This window comes from Ammospiza caudacuta, chromosome 5, assembly GCF_027887145.1.
Source record: "Ammospiza caudacuta isolate bAmmCau1 chromosome 5, bAmmCau1.pri, whole genome shotgun sequence".
Lineage (NCBI taxonomy): Eukaryota > Metazoa > Chordata > Aves > Passeriformes > Passerellidae > Ammospiza > Ammospiza caudacuta.
Window position 1 is genome coordinate 15776645 of NC_080597.1, and position 27947 is coordinate 15804591.

General features: G+C 43.0%; 1 protein-coding gene across 7 annotated transcripts in view; it reads right to left on the reverse strand.

Moving 5' to 3' along the window:
- The window catches only part of PPFIBP1 (PPFIA binding protein 1), a 102088-nt gene that overhangs the window by 11621 nt on the left and 62520 nt on the right, over positions 1 to 27947 (reverse strand). The window contains exons 5-20 of one of the 7 annotated variants that reach the window (XM_058806063.1): positions 23160 to 23246; positions 21879 to 21992; positions 21206 to 21337; positions 16680 to 16772; positions 16104 to 16196; positions 14247 to 14361; positions 12998 to 13030; positions 11658 to 11719; positions 10819 to 10894; positions 9538 to 9692; positions 8476 to 8606; positions 7113 to 7166; positions 6432 to 6492; positions 5380 to 5409; positions 3469 to 3643; positions 2019 to 2051 (exon numbers count right to left, since the gene is read on the reverse strand). In XM_058806063.1, the coding sequence (XP_058662046.1) occupies positions 2019 to 2051; positions 3469 to 3643; positions 5380 to 5409; positions 6432 to 6492; positions 7113 to 7166; positions 8476 to 8606; positions 9538 to 9692; positions 10819 to 10894; positions 11658 to 11719; positions 12998 to 13030; positions 14247 to 14361; positions 16104 to 16196; positions 16680 to 16772; positions 21206 to 21337; positions 21879 to 21992; positions 23160 to 23246 (1444 nt within the window). Of the gene's footprint in view, positions 1 to 2018; positions 2052 to 3468; positions 3644 to 5379; positions 5410 to 6431; positions 6493 to 7112; positions 7167 to 8475; positions 8607 to 9537; positions 9693 to 10809; positions 10895 to 11657; positions 11720 to 12997; positions 13031 to 14246; positions 14362 to 16103; positions 16197 to 16679; positions 16773 to 21205; positions 21338 to 21878; positions 21993 to 23159; positions 23247 to 27947 lie in introns of all 7 variants that reach the window. The other 6 variants (XM_058806068.1, XM_058806064.1, XM_058806066.1 and 3 more) reach the window with 6 other exon arrangements.

The window sequence follows — 27947 nt, forward strand, 5'->3', positions numbered from 1 at the left end:
CCTCCTTCACAGCCTGGCTGGGAATGCTCAAGGCAATGCTCTGCTTCAGTTAAGTGCCTTCCGCACCCAAGGTGGGAAACTCCACCTTGTGAATCAAGCAGGGAATTAAATCCCAAATTTACTCTTCCTCAGGGAGTGCTCCCACAGTGCTTTCAGAGACAGAGCCAAGGCACGTGGGTGCCCAGGAACAATTCAGTGCAGTGGCAGGGAACTAAACCAGGAGTCCCCAAAGCACAGAAAGCCAGGTAACCTCCCTGCAAATATCCTTCCCATTAACCTGTCGTATTTCATTCCCTGGCCAGGAAATTCCAGCAACAAAACTCCTGCCCCAGAAGGAGGGCCCTCTTCCCCTCACTTCTTCAAACTGTGGAATATTTTGTTTGTCCTCAGAGGAACACCATGGAGTTTAGGCTCTGTCTGAACTGTATCTTCTGGGTGAACAAAACATCTCTGATCAGAGACCCTCAACATTACCACCCACTCTATAAGCATTAAATCCTTGATCTGTAGATGTTTTCCATGACAACTAACCTGAGGGATTTTGTTCCCAAAGGGGAAGTTGCCACAAAAGCTATACTATTAAAGGAAAAGCAATTTAAACATCATTTAAAAAGAAAACTAATAGAATTGCAGTATCTACTAGACTACATAAGCAGAGATGTGCTAGCAAGTGCCAGATAGCTGAACAAAACTACCATGTGGAGTTGATGCCAGTTGCTTGCTGGGGAAGAGTGAAAGCACGAGCTTGTTCAGCTGAAGCAGCTGTGGCAAGGCAGTCAGGCCTGGAATGACTTGCAGCATCTTTTACTATAGCTCTGTGATTAAATTCACATCACTTGTGTTTGAAATGGACTTTCAAACTTCCAGGAGAAAAGTAAACAATGCATCAAGGCAGAGCTCATATTGCTGGGACACGTGGTCTCAGGCCACAGAGTTAATGCTGAGATGGCCACAAAAGGGCCATGACCAGCAGCAAACTGCAGGCTTTGCCAGTGTATCCTTCTGCTGGCCAAACTTAAGATGGCACAGCCAGAACACTTATGAACATGTCCCATTTTCCACCTTGTCAAACCTTGTTGTGTGACAACAAGGTCACACAAAAGATCATTTCCAGGCACTTTGGTATGGCCACTATCCCACACAGGGATGCTGCCACTGACAGAGACAGCACTAACATCCAACCAGGCTGTGGCATTCCTGGGTTTTGCTTTACTTGTAGAAGGCAAAGCGAAAAAATCCAAAACCATGGAAACCAGGGCAAGGTTGGGTGCATTAGTAGCAGAGATTTGTGGGAATTGTGCTGTTTGCTCCTCACACCTGGCTCCCTTTCATGCACTGACACAACCCTGTAGAACAGGTAACGTTTAGGGGGCCATGTGAGAAAAAGAGAGGGTCCAGAGCACTTGGTCTCTTTGCCACCCCATGTGGCTGTACCACCACCCCACTGACACAGCTCTGCTTCCTAAGGCAGGTCTCACCTGTCCTTGCCAGAACCACCCCGGGAATGCTCACATCACAAGACTGGCTCTTATTTACTGTGTGAATGGCTCCTTCCCCATCTACCCCAGTTATTTCTCATTTGTTTTACTGTACCATAAACACAACTACTTCTAGAAGATGAATAACACATACTTTCCCTCAGATCTCCCTTACATGAATGCCTGGGAAATACAGCTCATTCCCTACTTCACCACCCTTTAAACTCTTCCAGTGGATCCAGGACAGGTGGCAGCACAAAGGTAACTACTAAGCATCACCAGTTCTCACCTGGTACCTCGGTCTGTGGTAACTTTGTGCTCAAAGTTGCAGCAAAAGTCTCTCATTAGTAGCAGCTACTGAGGAACAGCACAGCTGACTTTTAGCAGAGGGCAGATGTTATGTGAAAACTCCTTTTAGTGATGGGCAGAGGCTCCGATGCAGAGCTCTGGTGCCTGGTTTGGGAAGTGTGTGGCCACAGGCAGCTGTTAGCAGCAGTCAGGGCACAGGGCTGGCACGGCAGACATGCAGGATTACTGTACCTAAGGTAGGTGCACTGGCACTTCGACTGCGATCTTCAGATATCCACACAAGGCACAAACCCACACGCAGCACAACGGGAGAGAACACGCAGAGGCACAAGGTCAAACACAATTCAAAACTCACAGTGACACAGTAGGGACAAAAGGACGGGGGGACGGGACACAAGCACCACACAAATGCTGAATTCACATGGAATTAGGAGCACCAATCACTGGGAAATTCCCTTTCCCAGCAAAGGAGTGGAGAAGAGCTCTGTGATGGGAGGAAAAAATGGCACCACAGTCACTTCGGTGCAAGGAGGTCATCTGCTCCAGGACCCACTGCTCCTGTGAAGTGGCAAATTCCTGAGCAGCAGCTTTACAGATGAGGGCACGGAAATCTGGATAACATAAATAACTTACTCAAAGTCACAGCACCCTGATTTACATGGCCCACTCCTCTGTGACAGCCACAAGTACTGCGCTTTGTTAGACAAATCAATTTCAGGACAACACAGGATTACACAAAAGCAAAGATGAAATAAACCAAAGCGAAGAGTCTGACCCTCAGAATAGACTGTACATCTATTCCAAGTAAGCTAGCAGCTTCCCAGGCTCTATGCAACAGGCAAATATGGGCAGCACATCATCAATGTGTAGGTATGTTACTTGTTTTGAACAAAAATTTAAAATTCTCTTGGAGTAAGTAACAAAGCAGAAGCTATCCCCCTTCAGGCTTCTGAAATAGAGAGCTAAATTCCTGAATCTCGTGCAAGAGAAAAACAAAAACCTCAGATGTCTGGCAGTAGATCTGATGCAGGGATTCACTGGATGCTTCAACTGGATCACTGGAAAGACTGCTAGAGCAGTAAATGAAAGTAGAATTCCAACAACTGGCAACAGCGACTTCTGCATTAAGCAGAACATTTTGTTTATTTCTTCGTCATAAGCAAATGTCACCAAATGACAATACCAAAATAACCCCCCCACCAACACTACAGGTAAAAAATCAACATGAGCTTGAATGACTTGCCAATCCTGTTCCTGTTGTCACCACCTCTTTTGCAAGGCTGCTTAAGTACAAAAAAACAAAGAGGAGAAAGACTGAGTGCTGCTGTCCTATTTCTGTATATCTGAAAATCTTGTGAAAGATAAACCAAGGATGGACTCAGGGGAAAAAAAGCCCACAAATCCCATGTGTGAGCTACTTCCAGACAGCTTTCATACAGCAGCAAACCCCTACAAGGTCCCAGGGGACATACCACAAGCAGAGTCTGAACCACATCAAATATTTCTAGACATCAGTGATTTTCTTTTCTTGCTGTTTGATATTTTCAAACATTCTACTATCAGAAGTGCCACTAAGTCACAGTGAGACTAAGGCTGGCTTTCCTGCTTCTTAAGGCAGTTACAGCTGTTGTTAAGATGTTTCAAAATGCACAGAATCTGAATGCAGAGGCAGGGTACCTACCCAGATTAGGGGCACTTGCAGTCCTCTTGTTATTTTTTATCTTGAAGAAGCCCCGGCCAAAGGAAGATCTGGCTTTGCGGGTGCCAAAACTGTCCTCGTCACCGGTGCCACCGTGAGAAGGAGACTTGGGAGGGAGGGTTGCAAAGTTATTGCCTTCCACAGGAGGTTTAACCTGCTTGAATTAGGGAAATAAAGAGTCAATATAAGGGAATTGCAGAAGGCCTTTTGAGAGCCTGCAAAGTGACTGCTGGCAGGTAATCTGGGAGGTCCTTCTCATCTGTCACTCCAAGAATACAGAATGTAAAAACCATAATGAAAAACATAAGCAAGATCTTCCTTTGAATGTGTTGTCCTGGTTTGGGCTGGGACGGAGTTAACTTTTTCCTAGTTCAATGCTGTGTATGGGTTCAGTGCTGTGTTTTGGATTCAGTAGAGAGTAATGTGAATAACACTGGGGTGTTTGGGTTGTGGCTGAGCCCTGAGTCAAGCACTTTCCATTTTCCCATGCTCTGCCAGCAAGGAAGTGCACAAGAAGCTGGGATGCAGCATGTCCAGAATAGCTGACCTGAACTACCAAAGGAATGTTCCACACCACAGAATTCCATGCCCAGTATATTAATGGGGGGGGGGGGGGGGGGGGGGTTACTGGGAAGGGGAGCCAATCAAATTTTGGAGATGGGCTGGATATTGGCCAGTGGGGGATGAGCAACAGTATTGTGGTGCATCATTTGTCTCCGTTGGATTTTCTCTCTCTCTTCCTCTCCCTTTTTTTTTTTTTTTTTTTTTTAACCGTGCTTCAATTATTAAACTGTTTGTATCTCAACCCCTAAGCTCTATCTTTTTTTTGTTGATTCTCCTCCCCATCCCTCTGGGGCAGGGAGGGGGACCAGCTGTGGGGTCCTTTGCTGTCAGCTGGGATTAAACCCTGACATATGTTCAGGATTATTATCACTACCTGCTAAGAATAAATTGTGTTCTTTAAGATGCTCCTCAGTTTCTGTAAGGCTGACTTAAAAGTATAGAAAAGATTAAAATAGAGTCCTGCAAGGCCTTGAACTTCTCCAGCTTTCCAGGGTCTCTGTCTCCCCCACTGGCAGCTGTAGGGCAGTAAGAGGGAAGCAGAGAGACAACTGCCCACAGTACTTTGGTTCTCTGCCAAGTGTCAGAGAGCTCTTTCTGTCTGTCACTGCTCTGCAATTTCTTAATTAATGGATTAATTGACCGTGTCCACTGCCAAAGCAAAGAGGAAATTTCAGATCAAGCAAGGAGTATAAATGCCAAGAGAGATATCAGACACTCCAGCTAGCCAATTAAAAGCACTGCCTTAACCTTGCCAGCCGTTTCATTGTCTCTTTGAAAGAAGGAAGCAAAACCATCCACAGCCCAAATACAATCCTTAAGCTTTTGCTGAATCAACACAGCATTCATCCTGTGAGTGGTGTCTGAAGTCTGTCACCTCTGCTCAGGTGTTCCTAGAGGTAAGAACTGCAAGATGTGGCCTTAAGGTACCACAGGGTGACTGTTCTGCAATGACAGGCTTTTCAGAAACACACTTGCTACTCGCAGAAAACAATTGAGAATCCCAAAGGTTTTAAAGATGCACTAATCAAAGATAATTACATAGTCAGTAAAATGCTTAATGGTTAGCTTTGCTGATTATTTAGTGGCGGAAAAAATTAGCTTAGCTGGTAACTTTATGCTCAACCAGACTGGAGGACAATCCCTGTGTGAGGAGGCAAGGAGGTGCTGAGCTCTGAGCAATGCCACTGATGGTGACAGCCACCAGCGACTCCTCCCTGTCCTGTCTGCAGGGCTTCCATTCCCCTCTGGAACTGTGTGTGGCAATTCCACACCTCCCAGCCTGCCAGCACCTCCTCCAAGGACACACATCACCACACACACACACATTACCTCTGCTGGCTTCTGGGCACAGTCTCTGTCCTGTTTGGGAAAGATTAAGGCATTTAAAAAGTCATGGTTTATAGCCAGTAGTCAATTCATTATGATTACCCCCAGTTAAGTTCTGACAGAAATACCCTTCCCTGACTGCTCCTTTTCCCCAAAATAAATCTCTTCAGAGCTGTATTTCACACAGATTAAGCCTTGCTTGCTTTGAGGTCAGTGAGCTGACATGGAAATAGAGTGGCTTTGGTTCACTTTGTGAAGGATTAGCTGTGCACATGATTAGTGACACACAGAATATTAAGGCACTCACGGGCAGAGCTGCCTGAGGGGACCCAGAGCAGGAACCAGACAGGGTAGAAGCCAAGTAGATAAAACATCCACAGCCTCTACTCCTGTCTGTCCAAACAAACAAAAACCAAAGAGCCCCAACCCATGAACTCCAGCTCTTATCAGATTCTGGTGACATTTTCAGTCCTGTCAGCCTCCCCCCCTACACTGCAAGGCACAGGAGGTATCAGGGAATTCAGGAGCTTCCTGGAGTTCAGGCTGTCACAAAAGAGTACCTGAATTGCACTGATCTGATGGAATTGCTAGAGATTAGCTGCTTTTGGTCCCTTCCACAGAAACCTAAACTGAAGCTATCCCCAGAGATCCAACAGCTCAATATTTTGTTTCTGCCTACCTAAAACATACAGTCAACCCAGACTGTATTTTACAGTGCATTAATTACATGGCCTGACAAAATTATTCACCTTAAATACAGGTAGGAAGTGGTGGTGGGAGCTATTTTTTTCTTGTCTTAAATCAGAAAGGCATATCCAGGTAAAAGCCTCTTACAAAGAGGGGAAAAAAAGCACCTGTATTTTCAAGGACAGTTTTTCTTCTTTAATAGAATATGGAAGATATCACATGTGTGTGTGACCACTGCCAACATATGCCACTAGGAGCCCTGCTCTGACTCAAAATTTCTCAGAAGGCAACACAACACCCAGAGGGTCACAAGAGAGATGTCACACCTTTGTGCAAGGAGATGGGAGGAAGTAAGAGACCAAACCTACCACATCAGATGCCTCCTTCCTCAAACTGCTCAGACTGCTGGACTTCTGCAGTGTGGAAATTCTGAAACAATAACATAAAAACAAAGCTCAGTTATTAGAATTAAACTTGCTAAGATAAATCAGCTTTAAAGACAGCATTATAATACATGATGAGATATACTAAACCAAATGATATTTTGAATTAAGATGCAGTAATCAGTGCAGTAAATTCAGTAATCAGAGCCCATGCAATTGCCCATGCAATTTAATGAGATATTGTAAGAACTTCCACACTGGAATAACTGCTGCTTTAGGGAATATGGATATGTGGCAGAAATGAAAATTATTTTCTCATTGTAGTCAGCTGATCACCTTCCCCCCACTACCAAAAGAAAAAATCAAATAATGTGTGCATGTACTGTGGAGAACTATAAATTTCAAAGTATATTGATAGTCTACTACTGAATTAGAGATGCTTCACAGTATAACAGAAAGTGCCATGTGCCCAGATAAAGCACTGGAAAATAATGATCATGAAGACATGGGACATAAGCAGAAATCTACCACCACCAAATATCATCTCAGCTAAAATTAACTGACCCATTTACATATGTGTGTAAAATAAGGGGGTGCTTTGTGGGGGTTCAAGGTGACCATCACATTTAAATATGTCCCCTGGACAGATTTGATTATGGCACTTACACTGGACTATCACACAGATGAGTTTCAGGGGAGGAACCTGTTGATCTTCCTTCACTGTAAAGCAAAAAAGATATGAAAAAACTCTGAGACAGAAACCCTATGATCTCAGCCTGCCCTAATTCTGTTTTCACTTCAGCTCTCATGGTACTAACACACGGCAGATTTTCCCCGCTATGGTTGGAAGTCTTGTAAAAGACAAAGGACAAAGGTGAGCTCAAGAGCCTCAGGAAAGACAACTCTCACTGTAAGATGATGACAATACTGAACTATTCACAGCTTCAGTAAATGCAGAGGGTCCAGCAGGGTCTGCAGCAGCACAAGGAGTGGAGGTCACCATCCCCTGCTCACCACCCACAGCAGGGGGCACTTTGCTGCAGTTCAGTGCTTGTTTTGGATTTTGCCAAGAGGAGACACAGGTGAAATCCCTGCTGGTGAGTGCTTGAGCTGCACGAGGAACATGCACAGCACAAACTGAGCAAAGCTGGGCTTCTGGAGAGGATCCTTTCCTCAACTGGAACTGGAAAAATCACACATCAAATTGAGCTTGCACTGATGCTTCACATTGAGATTTATGATTGTTTCAAGTCAACAACATCTCCTTGCCTCTGGATTCTTAATGTTTGATACTTCTTAAGATAAAGCCAGGGATTTGGACCCAGAAGAAAAAAACCCAAGCACAGTCTTTGTTGAGCTGAGAGTGCTTTTCTGTACTCCCTGCAGTGCCAGTGCAGATCTGCAGGGATTGGGTTTCCTCCCAGGACAAGGAGGGTGCAGGATCAGAAATGCTGATGAAAGGTGCCAGCCACTCTTCACCCAGCAGCTGCCACTGGTTCCAAGCATGGGGACCCCTGGGTGCCACAGCTCAGCCACAGCCCCAGGCTGCAGCCACACACCCCTGGGGTTTCCTCCCCTCCTCAGGTTAGAGCTGGAAGCCCTTTTGTTCTGGCAGTGCCTTACAACATCTTTAGCAGCTGTGGAAAATGTCTGAGCACAAATCACAGATCACAAATCTGGGTTGGCAGAGCCAGCCAGACTTCCATGATGCAAACATAGACAAAAATAATGATTCTGTGGCCTTCATACATTAGATCAGCTTCCCTCTCCTTCTGTTCATTCCTTGTGAAGCAGCTGGTACAGACCATGAGTGCTGCTACAACAGCAACCAAACCAGCCCTTGCTTACTCAGGATTTAATCAATGCACTTCAGGAACATTAGCTTGGTTTGCTGCAGCTAGCCAAGGGACTCCTAGCCTTGTTTACCTGGCTAATGACTTGATAATTCAGTGACTGACAGATTATTGCTCTCCTTAAATGTCACAGAATATTGGATTTACAATTGAAAAATACACGGATCCCATAATACCTCATTTCACTTGCAGGATCTGGCCTAGGGTGTGTTTTCAGTCTCTCTGCAACAGTTTCTGAGCTCTTGGATGCTGATGAAAAGGAAGGGATTGAAATCTGTAAAATGCTGGTGTGGATCTGTAAGGAATTCTGAAAAAAAGGAAGAACATGTGTTACAATCTTCTGAGCTGAAATTAAGCAATCATAAATGAAAAAAGAGTAACAGATAAACCATGAAGAAAAGGATCTGAAATAAGGTTTCAAAAGTGTTTTTTTTTCCTTATTTTAATATAATTATTTACTCCTTGAAAGATGGCACTGCAGATAAAATATGAATCATTGCACGGCTAAGCTACAGCACAGACAAAAATCTCACAAGTCTCCCAAGGCTGTCTGCTAAATCTGTCTCTACCACGGATACCATGAAGGGTAGTCCACTTTTCAAATTTAATCCTGTCCTTGGACACTCAGAGAATACAAAAAAGCTGCTAAACATTTAATTTAATTTCATTTTCTTCATAGTGTGTTCTTGCTGCTTAAATAAGTCAAGACCCTGCTCTGACTCAGAGTTTAGAGAAGAGAGCTATAGTTTTTGTATTGGAAAATCTGATTGTAAAAAATCAGAGATTGAACCACAACCTACATATCATTTAACTGAATGGATGCAATTATGATTGCATCCTCTTAAATATGACAAGATATATTTAGTAAGTCCCAACATATTTACTTCAGGTTTGTGCCAAAGTAAATGTAGCTCCTAAAACAGCTACATTTGATAAGAAAAATAATTTCTATGACTAATAGAAAAAGTCATTCAGATCTGTTCTCATGATAAATACAGCTATTTCTGTCTCCTGATTCCATTTGAGGACTAAGAAAAATAAGTTTAATTGAAATTCCTCAGCAGCTTTCACAAGAAAACTACTTTCCCCAAAAGCATGAGACATTAAAAAAACTGTGAAACCCAGAAAAATCTTTTTGGAAATTTGAGTTTTTTCATCTGCAAGAGGAATCCAGCACAAGCAGTGTTTTCAAGGAACGATGGTATTAAATAAAGCAAAAACACCCAAAACCAACCTACCTCTTCATGAATGTTCACATTGAACTCATCATGGATTGGAGATGCTGTTACTGGGGTTGGGGATGGGCTTTTGTCTGGGTCAGTCAGACTTGGTGTGTCCAATAAACCCACAGATACAGAGCCTGAATTCAAGTCTTCACTTTCAGTTTCCTTGCCTGAAGGGAGAGAACATGGAAACTTGTTGGTTTTATCACCCTTGCTCCCACACAAGCTGCAGCCAGCATGCTCAGTTATGGGCCAAAACTGGAAGGATTTCATTGCTGGGGTTTTTTAGGTTTTAGAAAGGGAGCCACAGCCAAGTGTCACTTCTCAATTCAACCATCCCAACACAGAAGGGTTGGAACAGAGGGAGGTCAAAAAGCCCAGCAAACATCCTCAGGGCATTTAGTGGCATCAGTTTCAATAAGCTGAATAAACTGGAGTACTTCATTCCTGACTGCTCTGGAATTTTGTTCCAAATATTTTGTTTCCCTTATTTACTAAGGAAAAGTAAGAAGGTCCAGTCTCCCTGAAACTTAAGATGTCTCTGTGGTATCTTCAAGGTGCCCTGAGGAAAAAGGCAGCCCACTGCTCAGAGTCTATCATCAGCCTGGAAGTGACCACATCAGGTCTGCAGCCTGCCACAAACTGAGTACGTCGCATTTAGGCAGTGCTGAAGCCCACACCAGTGTTGGCATCCTCTGCTCCTTCCACCCTGGATGCTCCTCAGCTGCCTCAGTGCTACCAAAAGGCTTGGACTGGTTGTGAAAGACAACCAATACTTTCTAAAAGGTGAGCAGAAATCCAGTGTTTGTTGCCAAAGACCCGAGGGAAGCACAAACCAAAGTCTGTTCACAGCAAAAACCTCTCTTGCCCATTTGCCACTGCCTGAAATCTCTGTCCATGCTCCATGAAGTGACCATGGAGCAGAGCTCCAAGAGAATCAAGGTCTATTCTAACACCCTCCTGTACCTGAAGGCACAGCACTGCAAGAAAGGGCAATACTTATTTAAAAATTGCTCCCCTCCAACACTCAGCATGGTGTGAACCCAACACAACAAAAACACATATTTTGCTTCCTCACTCTTGTTGGGCTGCTGACAATTTTCACCCTCTGAAGGGGTCTGGAAACTCCCACCAGGCTTAGAATGTATGGACATTCTACATGTTGTAATACAGATATAGCTTCTGCTTCAGTCACACAGTTAGGCTCACCATCACAACACACCTGGAGTTTAAATGACAGCAGAGTTGCCTTTTTTTTTTTTGGTTGTTTTTTTGGTTGTACAATACCTTTTTTACCTTGAGCCAGTATCACCATATCTTGGACTTTCTTGTACCTATTCAGAGATTGCCGAAGCTCTTCTATCTTCCGATCCTAAAACAAAAGGAAGTTGTGACTGTGCTTCCTCCCCCAGAAATAAGAAGTACAAATACTAGATCCTTTAGTTAAACTGGCTGTGAGACTAAAAGAAATGGGAAGTGTGGATGGGACAGGACTCAGAATGCTGAGAGGCTTTGAAATATCAAAAGCTGTATTTAGCAAAAATTATCATCTGGTTAATCACCAGAACTGTCCCAGCCTTGAAAGTGGATTTCAGCTCTCTTATTAAGTCAAAGGTAGAGCATAATAAATTTGCCATGTACAAAGGATTTAGAGCTTTGGTGATCAAAAGAAAACATCCTACAAAATGCACATGCATATGAAAGCATAAAAACCATGTATGAAAATAATTCATACTTCACAGAAAAGCCCTTTTAGAAATGCAACCTGTGATCTGGCACTTGTATGGAGATCTTTGTATTTGCAGAACACAGTGCAAATTAACCACACTGAACTCAACAGTGTAAGGACTCTGAACAGATCCTGTGCACAGGCATAGAGCTCATAAATGCTCATAGCCCCTGAAAGGCTCTGCAGTGCTTCTGACTGCAGAAAATCATCGACTTGTACAAATCTGATTTTTCTGACTGCAGTATATCATTGATTCTTACAAATCTGATTTTTCTGACTGCAGAAAATCATTGATTCTTACAAATCTGGTTTTTAGTTGAATTGTGAAAAGCTCACACGTGAAGGTTTTCTTAGAGATTTAAATCAACCTGATGAATGATTACTGAAAAAATAATGACTTTGCTACCTTCTCTTCATTTGCTGCCATTAGAGATTCTACCGCCTTCTTCATTTTCTGTACCTCTATATCTAAAAACACAATACAGTTCTCCAAGTCAATTTAAATAAGACAGTGTAAGGAAGTAAGAAAAACAAAAAATCTAGAAGCAACTCAGTAATATCTGAAAGTAGACTGACATAGTTACAGACAAAACATAAGCCACTTAAATTCTTCTTTAGATGCACACACAAAGAAGGAAGCTATTTTTCTTCAAAACCTCTGCTCTGACATTTTTATCAAGGAAATGATGAAGTCCAGGAAATTTCCTTCCTCCCCCACCCCTCTCCAAGCCTTACAAGAATGGAAAACTCAAGTGTAAAACTCCTGCTTGACTTTCACTATGTCCATCTTTAAAATAACCAAATACCTGCAAAATAAGAAGTTCAAAATACACAAGATACAGCATTTGGAATGCAATAAAACACATCCTCAGTACAACAGTCAATGACCACCCCAACCAGCATGTCTCAAATCCACTCAGCAAAGGCAGGGGATGAATGGATGTGATGAAGGAAGCACCGTGCAGTGATGCTCAGCCCTAATCCAGCATGGATGGAGCAATGAGGAGGGCACAGTGGAATGACAAAGTGTTTGCTGTGATGAGCAGTCATGCTGGAATATTACATGGCAGTTCAGGCCTGGGAAAGGTTCCTAACACAGACAACAGTGCTTCATCTATAATCCTTATTTACTAAGAAGTATAAATACATGGGAACATGTTCTGGAGGTGTTATCTCCATTTTTTCCTAAAGATTTACCTTGCATGAATGAGGTATAAGTCAAATTTCACTTCAAATCTAGGCAGGTAGCCAAACTCACAGGCAAAAAAGCCCTGTTTCAACTTCCTAAAAATTAATGGAAAGCAAACAGAGCAGGAAAAACCATTCTCCTCCTTAATGAAATACAAGAAGAAAAGAGGCAGCCTGGCTGGCTTTCTAGATGAAAGACATTTAGATACATTGGGCTAAACCAGCACCTGATCCAGTTTCAGTGATTTTCCCTCAGTTATGCTGGCTGAAAATCTGCTCTGCTGGATTGCAACTGCATTTCACTGAGAGGCAATTGCTTTGTGAGCCCTCCTGAGACCCAATCTTCCTTTATATGTAAGCTTTTCTTCAGAAAACTTTGTGTTTCAAGTGTGATGCACTCGCCCTTGCTCTCCAGTTTTACTGTAAGTGTAACTAAGGGTTATAGATGATGCAACCTAACAATGTTTGTTAAAGCAGTTTTGCAAACACATGCAGAAAGCTATTCTGGAAAGCACTTCTGGAATGCAAATGCTCATGGAAAGACACCAGGAACCTTACTTTTATCTTTGAGCTTCTTTTTACAATTTTCATCTGTATGGGGAAAACCCATTGGATTGGAAATTAGCATGAAGGTTATGACATGAAATAACTTTCAAGACATTATTGATACTTTATGAGTCAACTCTTCCTCCCTTCATTCAGCTAATGATGCAGATAATTTGTTATCTGGAAACAGCATTTCTTAATATCAGTCCAAGGCAGATAAAACATGTTTCATCACACCAAAAGATCTTCTGCTGAGCTACACTGAAAACCATAAAGCTGAGGACGGGAGGGTAATGAGAGTTCAAGTAGTTCCCCAGGGAAAAAAAGCCCTCTATAAGTAGTCATGAATGCAATGAAGTCAGACCCTGTTCACATTTAAATGTTCTTTTAAAAAAAAATGGAATCACAGTTCATTGTGATCACTTTTAGTGATCTTAGGCAGTGGTTTTGAAAACACCATTTCATGAAATGTGACAATCTACACACAGCATATTCCTCCTCAGGTCAGGGGAAGAGACTAAGCTCTTGTGCATTTCTTTTTCTAAAAAACATACTTTAAAGGCACAATTTTAAAATCAGCAACAACTACCAGTGAGATATATTTAGAATTGAAATTGCATCAGGTCAAACAAGTCTGTGGAAAATTTCTGTGATGCGTTAATTAAAAATTTCTGGTTTTAAATAAGATAAATACTCAATCTAAGATTCACACATATAAATACTAATAGTTTCTTCTTTACAAGCCAATAAAAAAATTATCCAGCACATAAAATTTTTGTGCTTGTTCAAGCCTAATTACGGTTTAGACTTAATGAGCACACAAATCCAGAATCAATCCTTGATTTCACCTACTTACAGCTAGGTCCACATCATACTTTGGTCTGCAGTATGGCTTTTCCCCTTCCTTACCAAGGAGTTTCCTTTTCAACACAATGGTTTTGGAGTATTTGTAGGAATTAGTTTTAAAATTTCTCACCCAGTAGAAACTGTATATTTTGAGGCCCCATGCAAGCCATGTAAGGAGCTAATTAGGGATTTTTTTGGTCTTGTTTAAATTTGTTTAAATTTGACCAAGACCTTGCTGTGACAGAAAGTTTAGCACTTGCATCATCAACACCCTCTAAATATGTTTCAAGAGGTAAACATCAAGTCAAAGTTCAGGAAAATTCAGGCTTTTATCACTTATTTCCTGTACAAGGAAACATGACCTCAGATGAAATCACTGAGGAGGACAAGGTGACAGAGTCTCTCTTTTTCTTACCTCTGTCCAGTACTTCAATCCCTTCTCCTTTCAGCTTGGAAACCAATTTTTCATGCAACCTTTTCACCTCAGCTTCCTTCTGCTCCAGTTTGTCTTTCAGGGCTGACAGCTCATCCTGCAAGGACACAGAGCCACTCAGTGACAGCTTCCACAGGCAGCTGAGATCTTTGCACAATCCCCTCCTAGGAAGCACACTGGACAGGTCCTCAGCTGGTGGAAGTGACTGAGGGCCCCTGACATTTAACACTGCCTGAGGGTGCACCAAAGTGACTCTGAACATCCCAACACACTTCTGAGCCCACAACAGAGCAAATCAGGGGGTCTGTGCTCTGAAATTGTTGGTCTCGTGTATAATTGGAAAGAAACAAAAACCAAACACTTTTCTTATTTGTTTAACCTTGCAGAGATAGAAAAAATGCAGGTGAAAAGGCTGAATGCTAACATTTCCATACATTTTTTTGGTATTTATAGGGCATGTTGCATGTTCAAAGCTGAACAATTCCAAAATTGTGCTTATATCAGGCTGAGGACAGTTTCAGAAATCACCACCGATTTTATGGAAGAAAAATCAATCACAACATCAGCAAGCACATGGACACATACTGGAAAGCAGTTCAGACAAAAACGTGGTACCTCTGCCACAGTTTGGGTTTGCTGATCAAGCATGAGGAAAGAAAGCCTGGAGCTGAGATTCTTGGGAATGAGACAGATGGTGTTTGGGGGAGTTGGGGTGTATTAGAAAAATGCTGTCAGGTTTTAACTTAGATCTAACCATCTGCACTAGCAAGTGACTGGCACAGATCCATGCATTTAACTTTTTAAAATTTGAGTCAAATCCTACCCAGTTTAGTAACATGTTTCTTTGATGTCCGAGGATATCTTGTGCAACAGCATCATCAAGACAGGACCCTCACTGCAACTGTACCCAACACTGAAAATTTAATTTGTTCAGTTTGTAAACAAAGCAAAACAAGGCAAGACTCATCATTTTGGCACTTACAGCTTCTAAATGACATTTCAAATCCTTAATGGAATAAACCAAACTAGAATACTGTGGCTTAGGTATTTTCCTGATCTACTCTCAGATGATCTGCTGGAAATACATAGTGATGTTTGCAACCCAAACTATGGTCCAGCTACAGAATTTCCTGAAACTGGTTCCTGTTTGCTCTAAAGCATTATTAAAAAAAATAGATCAATCTTAACACTGTTGAGAAATCAAAGCTTTTTCCACAACAGTGGCTGGGGAATAACTACAATTTTCCAGTGCTCCAAGTTGGCACTGATTATGATGGGATTTCTGCCAGTGTAGGATCCATGCTATTCCAAAACAAGATCATTTCTTGGTCACTTGTGAAGCTGCTGTTATATCCACAGGCAACTAGAGCTGCATGTGGTTGTCAATGTGCATTTCTTTTCCTGAATCAGAAGTATGATATGCAAATTTACATGTGGGAGAGGGGACAGTATAAAAGAATCACTATTTCCCAGATAGTTTTCATGAATACATTTTCCCTAAAAGGGTGATAAAAAGTTCTGTTTGAATAATGGATATAAACTACAGATGAGGCAATCTTCCCTTGGAAGGGGGTGTGATTTTAACCCAAGTCTAATGCCATTATGTGTAACCTAGGCAAGGTTCAGAGCAGGAAAACCCTCTCCCCTGCAATTTAAAGCTGTTTACAAGGAATACCTACATAAAGAGCTTTCCACATCTAAGGAGGAAGGGCACACCGCATATCAACACACAGGAATTAATGAAGAACAGAGCATGACAGCACAATGCAGGACAGACCAGTAAAGGGTGGAACATGAAGGATTCAAAACAGGCCCAGCATTCCCCAGAAACTACCACACCTTTAGCATCTGGCTTTTTTGCTCCATCCGCTGCTTTTCATACTGCATCTGACCCACTTTGATTTTCATGCTAGAAAGTTTGGCCATTAAAGACTGGTAACAGAGACAGAGGAGTGAGAGGAAACTAAAGGTAGAAAAGAGACAAGGCTAAATGGCAAAGAGAAGTTAGACACTTAAGAGAAACAGGCTGCTAGAAGTACTTAGGTGAATGTTTTGCTTCAGAAGTGGTTTGTTTTTAGTACATTTAGGAGAAAATAAATGCTGTTTTTAACCTGTGGCATACACCTTACATACTGCAACTGGTATTTCTTGACACACATGCAAAACAAAGGTCTAAACAGGTAATAAATTTATTGTTAACAGCATGGTATGTTACCCTTCATAAAAAACAATGCTCAACTGAAAACCACAGCATGACATTTAGGAATAGCCACTGCTGCTAAGCGAGAACCATGAAACACCAGGACCTGAGAGTGCTCAGGATTTTGCAGGGTGCAGGCAAGGATTAGGGAAAAGAGTGAATTCCTAAAGCCTGATTTACACCTCTCTCTCCCTCTTCCTCTCAGCCTCACTTACTTTGGTTGTTTTCAGCTTTTTCTCATACTGGAGTCTTTCATTGTCCATTTCTCCCACCCTCAACCGCAATTCGTTTATTTCCTGGATCAAATCCTGAGTGGAGGGAAAAAGACAACCAGAAACAACAAAGAACTTCAGTAAACAAAACAGAAGAACAGCTGACTGTAACGAGAAAAGCAGGCATAAAAGGAACTCAGTACACAAAAGCACACCACCCAAGTCAAGCAACTCAGAGCTCCCAAACTATCCAGGGACCGAGTTTCTCAGTTTCTGTGTTACTGCACTGAATGTAAGAGGGCAGAGGACAAAGGGAGACACAAATTGAAGTTGTGTTCCCTGTGCTGAGGGCCAGGAAAGGCCTCCTGCTTCTCTGTTCAGCTGCCTGGAGCCCAGTACTAAGGATGGGCAATGGAAAACAGCGGGAGACATCCTTCAACATGCAGCAGCCACATCCTCCCCTCTGCGGTCCCTCCTGCCCCAGGCTTACCAGCCATCACCTGCTTTTTCAAAATATGAAGTGATTACACTGTAAAAATCCATGTTTCCAACATTTCAAAGAACCCTCTCACTAAGGGCTGAACAGAGGAGCCATCACAGGTTTCTACAAGCAAAAGCTCCTGTGTTTAAGCATCAATGGCACCACTACATCTGGGCTTTCCAAATTCAGCCTGGCTTGGAAGAAACTCGGAGCCATCACAAACTCACATCTGAGCTCTTCAGGAGACCAGCTCGACCTCCTGGCCATCCTGATGGATCCTGCCAGGTTTGGGGGTCAGACCTGAGTGCCCCCAGCCCCCTTGGTCAAACAAACCCTGAGTGTGACTGCTCCACCAAGCCTCCTCATCCTCTAGGTCACAGAATGGTTTGGGCTGGGAGGGGCCTTAAAGCTCATCCAGTTCCACCCCCTGCCATGGGCAGGGACAGCTTCCACTATCCCAGACTGCTCAGAGCCCTGTCCAACGTGGCCTTAAACACTGCCAGGGATGAGGCAGCCACAGCTTCTCTGAAGAACTTGTGCCAGGACCTCAGCACCCTCAAATAAGGAATTTTTCTGGTCCTTATATTTGCTTTCCTTCCCACATCTGAGGCAAACCCTATCCATGAGAAGCAATGCTGTACATTGAGCTAACAGCTCTAAGCACAATTTCTCAGAGCTAATACTACAATTAACAGAGATTTATATTTATAAATTAACAAGCCAGCAGCTGACATTTAGAGGGTATTCATGGGTCCCAGATAACACCTGCCTTTCAGCCCCACACCACGCTTCCTAAGCTTACAAGCCTCTGGTTATTATTTTGTGTTAAATGAACCTGATGCTAAGAGAGCAGCATCTGTATTTCTTCAGAAAGATCCAAGTTCAGTTCTCAGAACTACAAGGAAAGTGAAAATAGTGAGCATTAAAATGCTTTTAGTAATTACTACTTTTAATCTGTAACTTTCTAATTCAGGTACACCTGAAATTCCTCAACAATTGATTTGTTTGGGGCTTTTCTCTCCTGCAGCATGATCCAATGTTTAAATATGCTGTGTGGAACTCACTGCTGAGGCTGTTCTCCACATATTTGTCAATTGAACTACAAGACTTTAAAATACTCAGTGTGACACAGAAAACAGAACAGAACAATCTGGCAACCAGATTGGAGGTGATGGTGGATAAATCACAAAGAATTCCCTGTGAGTGAGCCAGTTTCAGCCTCTGGCTGCTGCTTCAAAGGCCCAGTCTGGCTATGGACTCCTTCCCAAATAAACTCCCCTGCAGGGTATTTTCTTACATAAACTCAGCCCAACTCAGACCACCCGTGTTCCTCAAGGAAAATAATGCTGGTGTCTGCTGAGAAAGTGGAAATACTGGAATAATTCAAAGAACAGAACAATTATGAATCTCTATTAAGTACACAATTAGCTTTGAAAAAGCTGGGTGTTTGTGAACATCTAGACAGCAAATCCTAGAGCACAAAGATCTAGTGAGGCATCTGTTTAGACAAAGAATGGGGAATATGAGTAACCAAACAAGCTGGAATGGGAAGTTGCAATGACAGACATAAGTAACAAATGGATAATATGAAGGATTTAATCAGAATGGTAATTTTGTAGGAGACAGTAGCTGCACAAGTTGTCAGACATCAAATTTTCTCTTTTCCCTAAATAAAACCAGAAGCAATATTCACAGTTTTGCTTTCCTAGTCTGGATATGAATCTTTTTCCATTGCAATCACTCCACATAAATGCCATAATGTGTTTTAGGGTCAAATATTTTAAATATTCATTTAAATACTCATCTCTTCTAAAATTATTTATAAACAGCAATATAATTAGATCAACACTGAATAAAATACTGCATACTTCTGAATAAGTACTGCCTCCAAAACATCTCTTAAGAGATTTTGTAAGGGCTGAGATCCTCCAACTAATTAGACATTCATATTTTCACTGAACCAAATGGAAATTAAGACATAATATCCCTTCCAGCATTTAAGCCTAAGTGTTTTTACAGCTATAAAGTGTTGAAATAAAGAAGAAACAATATAATAATATATATCACACTAAATGACATCATTCTGGATTTCAAATGGAGGGAGAAATGTTTTACTAATAGTTCATTTTTTCTGGCATAAATATGCTTGATATAAATCCATATAGTCCCTAATTACAGTAACTACTATTTAAATAAAATTTAGGTTATTTTTATCAAAGGCATTTAGTGTATTTCAAAGAGGAAGGTCGTCATAGAAGATAAGCCTCTTGCACAGAGATTACAGACTTGCAGTTTTTGGTGTTCTCCCTGCACTGGAACCATTTTTCTGGGAACCTGTAGCTCCATGTCCTCCTTCTTGGTATGCTGAGCTGTGCTATGAAGTTATGGAGAGACTGCACTTCAGGAGGGAAACAAAGAAAGAGGGAGTCCAGGACAACTCTACACTATTCAGTGAAAATAAGGGTAGAAATAGAGGAAGCAAATCACTCCATGTTTGTTAACAGTTCTGGAAAGCAGAAGAAACCACAGGGTGCTTGCAAATGAAGATACAACAGAACCCAGGTCAGAAAGCATGTGCTCCCTGTGGTCATCTGGACCAAACCTTGCCTCCCCACAGCCATTTACTGCTGGTGCCAGCTTGTTTATCCCTCATTTGGGCTGCTTAGAGTAAGTGTCAGCCCACAGAGAGTTATTTTCTGTGTGCTGTAATTCATGATAGAGCTGAGCTCTGTGTGGGCAGAGTCCCAGGAGAGCTGTGAGAGCAGCCAGCTCTTACACACACCTCCCACGGGTGCAGGAGACCTTCAGTGATTCCCTCCACCCTTCCCCCTGCCAATTTCTCATGCACAGAGCTTGTCTGCTCTACAAAATCAGCTGCTTTGAAGGCAGTGCTGTGAACCTGTGACATAACACCTGTTACCAACTAGAGGCAAAGGTAACAGGAAGCAACAGGAATCCATCCCAGAGCTTGGCAGTGCCCAAGGAGATGTGCTGCACTGCAGGAATGAACACTGCTGTCACTACCTAAAGAATCACTTCCAAACCTGAAAGTGATACAAGTCATTAGTTTTCAACCTGTAGCTTTTTTTGGGTCTGCAGATTACTTCAGACAGGCACAAAGAGCAATCCAAAAGCAAGACTGACTTTTGTTTTTGTGCTTGCAATACAATGAGGAATGGTGCTTCACTGGAAACCGAGCAGTGGGGAAACCACTGGCAGACAAAAAAGGCAATTTTGTGTCCTGTCATGACAATATGGCTCTTTCCTTCTAGAAACAAATGACACCTGGAACATCCACAATCATAACAAACACCTGACATTTCAGCTCATTTATGAATCTAGAACTGGAAATTTTGTTCTGTTTAATAGACAGGCTCTGAGGTATTTCTGATATGGGCTCTATCATCCTGTCAGGCCAGCTTAGCTGATACTTGCTGGGTTTGCCCACCTGCTTTGAGCCTTTCTGGCTTGCAACATGAGCAAGGTTCAGCCACCCAGACCTGCAGCACAGAGTGAAATGCCTCAGGAGAGCACTGCCAGGGATGGCAGCTCCACCTGGCTCTGTTCCCCCAGCCTCTGCTCCTGGGCTCCCATAAGGCTGGGGTCTGAAGCCAGGCTTCCCAAGAGCCCCACAGTGAGTCAGCTCATTCTCTGTTAGCAACCCCAAAAGTTCTGCTCCTGTGCAGTGTCCCTGCTTGCCTCAGACATGCCTTACTCAGAAGGTGACAGTTTTATGTGGGTCAGGAGAGTGTAGTATGTTTATGACTTTATTAAAATCTAACCCAAATCCACCCCTCCTGAGACCTGAAAGCCAGAATAAAAAACTGCCTTTGGAAATCTTTCTTTGTAAAACCAGAATTTAACAAAGAGGACACTTTTTACTTTAAAAGGAACATGTTGTAACCTTAAAGATGAGTTCCCCTTCTTGCCTGACAAAAAAAAAAAAAAAAAAAAAAAAAAGAAAAAAAAAGAAAAGATCCCAGAAAATGTTCAGGTAAGGTGAAGACACACACAGCCTTCACAGTTTATCCTGTTGGGGTTTACTCACCTCTGTGTCTCTGAATCTGTCCTCATAGTCCAATCTATCCTTCTCTACAGATGTAAGCTTTAATTTCAGAGTGGAAATCTCTGCCATAAGATCCAGCTTCTGAGTTTCAAGGGTTGTTCTGCTTAAAAGCTCCTGATTCAAGATAAAGAGGAAGAGAATGGAATTATTTACCCAAGGGGAAGAAATCAGTAATTTATTTTGACAGCTAAAGGTCTCCATGGGGAATAGCATCACCCTCATCCTTGCACTATGTGAAGCCCTGAGACACAGCTATTATCCATCTGACAGATTCCAGGCACCTAGGATGCATCTGGGATCACAGGGGCACTATCATGGGCTGGCTGCAGGACAAGAAAAAAGCCTGTCTGTCATCACAGTCACTCTGGACAGCAAGGAGCTGTGAGGGGAATCCACCCATCCTGCCAGAGGCTTTAATCTAAGGCTCTTGGAAGTTTAGTGGGGAAGGACTCAAAGGAGAGCACAACTGGATTCCTGCAGCATAAAGCAGCACTGACATTACTAAGTGCAAAGACTTTAAAGCCAGTATGGCAGAAAATGATCCCTTAGTGGAGACATCAAGGGTTCCAACACCTTGAAGGGCACTGTTCTCACCAAAGCTTGTTAAGACAGAAGGAAGACAAGGCAGCAGGACAGACATGGAGCTGTGAAATACCTGCTGCAGCATCTCCTCTGTGGCATTCAGCTTCTCCCTGTGCTCCTCCAGGCAGAACTCCAGATCCCGGATCTTCTCTCCTTGGGCCTCCACCTGGTCTGTAAGCACACTTACCTGGAGAGCACGAAAAAAGGGATGCATGTTTCACCTGGCACCTGGGCCATATGTGTCAGCTGAAGAACTGCAGGTGAGCAACACTGCTGGTTGGGCCAAAGATTAACTGGGACCATGCAGGGAGGAGGAGGAGCAGAGCTCTGCAGTGGACACACCACTTGGCAAAGAAAACAGGAGAGGAGGGAAGGCTGTCCCCTCACGCTTACTAGAATTTCAGCCAAAGTTCTGGCAGATGCATTGCAATTCTGCAACTCCCCTCCTTATTGGAGGTTTTCACAAGGGGTGGCTGCTGCATTTTACTGCCAATAATTATGCCTTTGCTGTGACAATACATTACCTCAACCCATTAGGTCCTACCTTAACCACCACATAAACCTCACTACTTATAATTTATTCTCCTTCCCAAGTGATTGCACAGTGTACCATGACAAGCACTTTCCTCTTTTCAGAACAATAAAAGCAGAGAAGGTTAAAACACACAGCCAGAGGCTGGAGAAGACCAAGACAACATTTTTAAGGCAGCAGACAGATTCTCATTTTGCCTTTTCTGAATGAATTTTTTCATTTTCAACAGGCTCCTCCTGCAGTACTGCTGGGAAGGAGGGTGAGCTCAGTGCTGTCACTGCCCCTGGGTCCCCATCAGGGGATGCCACCTGTGCAGTCCAAGGGGTGCCAGGCTCTCCTGGCTCCAACAGCCAGAGGAAGCCAGCAGTCAGAGCAGCCAGGGCTGACCCCATCCAGCCCAGCAGTAAGTGAGCAGGAGCACCAAGGAGCTGCTTGTCTCCTTCTGCTGGCTGGCCAGTCCTGCAGCTTTTGTTACCTTTCCTAAGGACAAGACAACTGTGTCCTGATGCAGACACCATGTGAATGGCCCTGGGAAATGGTGATCTTAAGGATACACATGGATATAAGTAGGTGGCTGCTCTGCAGACCTGCTCTGCTAACCAAATTCAAAGAGAACAGATACACAGACAGAAAGACCTTCAGGTTTTTCCTGCAATCTAAATTCACACCTTTCTCTAATCTGGGTTAATTCTCACATACCAGCAAGTCTTCTGAACACTGTCTAAGACATCACAACTCCAAATAAATTCTCAGAGGTTTTATCACATTCAGACAGTCTCATGAATGAAAGAGCAGAAAAAAATTATTTGGGTGAGAACTCACTTGCAGAACAAGAGATTCCTTATCATTTTCCAGACGAGCCAGCCTTTCTTGATAAACATCTCCATTCCCAGATATGTGTCCATTAGTCTGGAAAAGACAACAAATACTGTATAGTCAGCTATTGTGCCACAGTAGCATCCAACGATATCAAAACACTTATTGAGAGCATTTTGAGTCTGCACAGTTTAAGAACATGTTTGAAATATTCTCCCACCCTCTAAGAGTTACAAATCAAATAAACTGTCAACAAAGGACACATGACCACCATTCAGGAGAGAATTTGTCAGGGGCTTAAAGATGAGAAAGGAAGAACCTTCTAGTGACCCAGTTCTGCAAAATTCACTTACTGTGCATTCAGCATTTTGCTAACAAAACTTGGACTCATTGCTACACAACGCTAAGCCATACTTGCAAAGAGACAAATACCCCGAGACATTCAGCAAGTGAAAAAAGCCAAACATACAATCTACAAAATGTGTATTATGCTTCTTGCAAGTCATACAGTCAGAGACATCCTTTTACATCAGGCACATTCTACTGGGTATGGGTGAACGTCTGCACTCTAAACACATCTCTTTGTAAAGCTGCCTGAGGCTAGAGAGAAACAAGAATACATGTTAATGCTATCAGAGAGTTCAGAGGAATCAGCAACTTTCTCCATAATAACTTCAATGCTCTTGACCAGTGGGAAGGATTTTGTTCTATCCATATTCAAAGCTGTCTCAAAGCACTTCACGATCCAGGCCACAATCAGATCTCAGCTCAGAAAAGGCAGCCTTGTTCCCATCACGGAATAAAGTGCTTAGAGGAGTCTGAGAAGCTGCTCTGAAATCCAGGGTGCTCAGCAGAGACGCCCAACAATGTTGAGGGGCCCTGGTTTCCTCCTGAACGTGTGATGAAAAGCGATTGTGTGATCAATCCTTGTGCTCCCGTGAGCCTGCAGCACAACCCTGCCTTGAGAGGCCACCGCTGCTCAGGAGCTCCAAGCTTCCAGCTCCTGCTTTGAATCTCCCCTGATTACAGAGGATACCTCAGGAAACCTCCTGGCTAAAACTCCTTTTCTAAATTACATGTCTGGCCTTGGGCGGTGGTAGAAAGTGCCTTGCTTCAGCCTGAAACCATAGAACTCCCTCCAGCATCACTTAAAGATCTGACATAAAGCAAACAGGAGAAGGTAGAAGTGTCTGACCTCACCTCAGTGCTCTCGAGAAATCAGGCTGTGTCCTGGCAAGTCTTAAATCACTGAGCAGTACTAAAAGTGTCTCACAAGCATGAAATTTCACTTGGTAACCATAAAATCTCCCCTGAAATTTTCTCTAGCAGACTAAGAAAGGATGCTCTCTAGTAATTTGTACCAGTACCTCATCACAATGATCTAACTTATGACCCTGAATCTAAATTATTTAGCAGCACAATACCCACCTGACTACCCAGACACTAAACCCCAGGGCAAAATTCCTCTAAATTTCTGAGTTTGCCATATCTTACCCCGACCTCTACCAGAATTTAGCTCGTGCCATTCAAGATCAGTGAGATCTTCCATTTTGTAACACTAATTTAGGCGAAATAATTCAAAATTAAACAAACCTTTTAGCTGTTCAACCAGTAGATTATGCTTTGGATTTTGTGACCTGAGTTGTTTGTGAAAACAGAACTGAGGGTTTTGTCTACTTTTGCTGCTCTGCAGCTCCCCTGTCCTTTAAGAGCTCCAGTACATCTCAAGCACTTACTCAGCCTGTATAAGAACAGCATCTGTATTTTGTAATACACAACACATTTATCAGTCCAGTGCACGTGTCTGATGTGGGAGAGTGGTATCCATCCCTCTCTACAGGCAGCAGAGCTGCAAAGACACTTCTCCATGCTGCTGGGGCTAACATGGAATTCCTTGCCAAAGCACAGATTTGACTCCCTGCCTCCCAACCACCACATCAACACCTGACCCTCCCGATAGCTCCAGTCAGCATAACCAGGCACAAATCAACTAAAACCAGAGACTGCAGGAAGAAAATGGGAGGAGGGAGGTCTTGGTTTCACAGCACGATTAAAATGTCTGTGAAAACCAACGAGGTGTGAAAGCAGAACGTTAGTCATTGTGCACAGCATCTTGCCAAGACACCTTTGTTGTTAAACTCCGCTCACATTTCTCAGGAAAAATCCGTTTGGCTCAGCACACCAGCCTTGGCTTTAAAGCAGGAATGTTGGGAGAGGGAGAGCTCAGGCTGCAGCTGCACCCTGCCATTAGAGAAAGGTGATGGGAACCCCAAACAGGACAAGTGAAAAGGCTCTTCTCCCACAAAATACAAATTAGTGCTAATAGAATCACAGACTCCTTAGGGCTGGAAAATACCTCTAAAATCATCAAACCCAGCCATCAACCCAGCACCACCACCATGTTCACCACTAAACCGTGTTCTCAAATACCATATCCACACATTTTTTAAACCCCTCCAGGGAGGGTGATTCCACCACATCCCTGGATAGTCTGTTCCAATTTTTAATAACTCCTTCAGGAAAGAAACTTTAATAATATCTGACCTAACTCCACCTTGGCACAACTTGAAGCCTTTTCCTCTCATCCCATCAAACACTTAGGGCAGTTCATCTATTCTTTGGGAGAAACCTTGCAGAGATGTCTTGATTTTGCAAGCTGTGTGTACTGGGTGCAAAGATCTCTCTTCTGGGTATTGCCAGTAATATTTTCTAAAATCTGTGTAAAACCAGACCTCCTGTAGCATACCAAACCCAGAACATTCTGTATACAACACAAGAATTGTTTGCTTTTTGCCCGAAGTGTTGTAACTTCTACATAATACCTGTGACTGACTCTTAATTTGAGGTAAGAAAAGGCAAGAAAGCCCCTGACTTTGGTTTCAGTGGAGAAAACAATGATAGCTGGAGAATGGATGATAGAGAAAGACCATGGCAGCTATTTCCAAGAGCAGCAGCCTGGGCACTGCTTACAGTGGTGCACAGACCCAGGACCTGCACGCACTGGACACACAACACCTTCACAGATCTTTGCTCTGGACTGTCCTCACAGGGAAAAAGCAGATTCCTGTCATGATACTCTTCCCAGAGAGATAAGGAAGGAAGAGGGGAGATGAAACATCTGAGAAGAACAGAGCAATAATGGTAGTGAGCAGGACTGAAGAGAAATTGAGCGGGAATATGCTCAAACACTGGATTTAGGAAAGTAGTGCACCAGGAGATGGGGTGGAGGGAGCCCCAGTGGGAAGGAATGGGCTGCTGAGAGGTCTGAAAAATGCCAGGAGACCTGGTGTGTGCAACACCTGGGTGAGCAACACTCAGTGTGTCCCTCAGGAGCATTTCTCCACCAGGGAATCTGCATCCTCCCCTACAACTGAGCCCAGCACTTACCCTGCAGAGCAACAGCTCCTCTTTGGAGGGGGAAGAAAAGAAATAAAACAGTAAGAGAAGCAAAAAAGAAAAGCAAATATTTGACTGAACAGCAACTGCAAGAATATTTAGGGCACTTGGTAGTTCTGGATCAAATTGGTATCATAAAGGATTAACATACTTTACTGCTGTGTAAGAAAGGCTTTCCATTTCCCAAAGAAGGCTCTTTTCATCAGTAACTTAAAATCTACCTTCGGTTAAGATTTTGTTTGTGTTTTCAATGTTAGTGATTAACTGCAAACATTATATGGGAAGAGAATGCAGATTTACCAATGCTGATTTTAATCCTAAAAACAAAAGAACAGTTGTCACAATGCCACTGAGGCTTCACAGAAGTCTGAGGTCAAGCATTTACTTAAAATGCCTTTTAAGATCAGACTCAGTGCACTTATAAACTCTACTAGATCAATCCACTGCTAATCTGTTAAACACGTGTGTAAAGCTTTGTCTGTAATCATCTAAGTGTAAAAAATCCACGCTGCTCTGGAGGGAATTATTCCTGTAGCAAGTAGAAGCATCACCAAACTTTCACAGCTTGCCTGGCTTCAGTCTTTAATCCCTTTTCCCTGGAACTGAGTTAGAATTCCAAACCACAGGAACGTTTCTAGTGGCTGCTGGTTTAAAACTAATAATAAAAAAATAAATTAAAAAAATCCATTTCCTCTCAGTTGCTGAATTCTCCTTTCAAAAATAAACCTCATTTTTAGCTTACCACAGCTGATACCCTCATTTTCCTTCATTTTCTCTCCTGCTTTGGAGATGAAATAAGCAGCACAAATCACACTGCTCTTGCTGTATGTGCAGTTTGGCTTGCATAGAAGGAGCTGCAACTCCACAGCATAATTTCCCTGCACAGCAGATTGCACTGACTGTTTTGACCACCACAGTCAAGTCAACAGTTGGGCAAGTGAGCCCTTCCCAACACCTCTTTCCTGACCATCTGGAGTTAAATTAGAGCTCATCAACATGCTTACGTGGTTCAGATCATTACAATACACATTACCTATGCTCAGTTAAACAAAGCTGCTGCTGTTCTGCTTGTTCCCTCAGCTCTAGAGCCCCTTGCAAGAGGGTTCCTCCAGCTTCAGCTACCTCAGCATCAATTGGTGTGCCTTGGGCAGATCCTCCTGGTTTCCCAAGCCATCTACCCACTACCTGTGGTACAGACCTGTGACAGCTTTACTCTCTGTCGGCATCAATCCCATCCCAAATTCATACTGGCCGTACTGTCTGAGCTGGTGTGTAACCAGTTCATGTGGGAGCCCAGCTCTGCCCTCCCAAACCAGCCTCTCCTGCATTTCCCGCTTCCCTGCTCTGAGTATTTGCAGCCTTTTCCACATACCTCAGCAGCAGAATACTGCAAAGCTT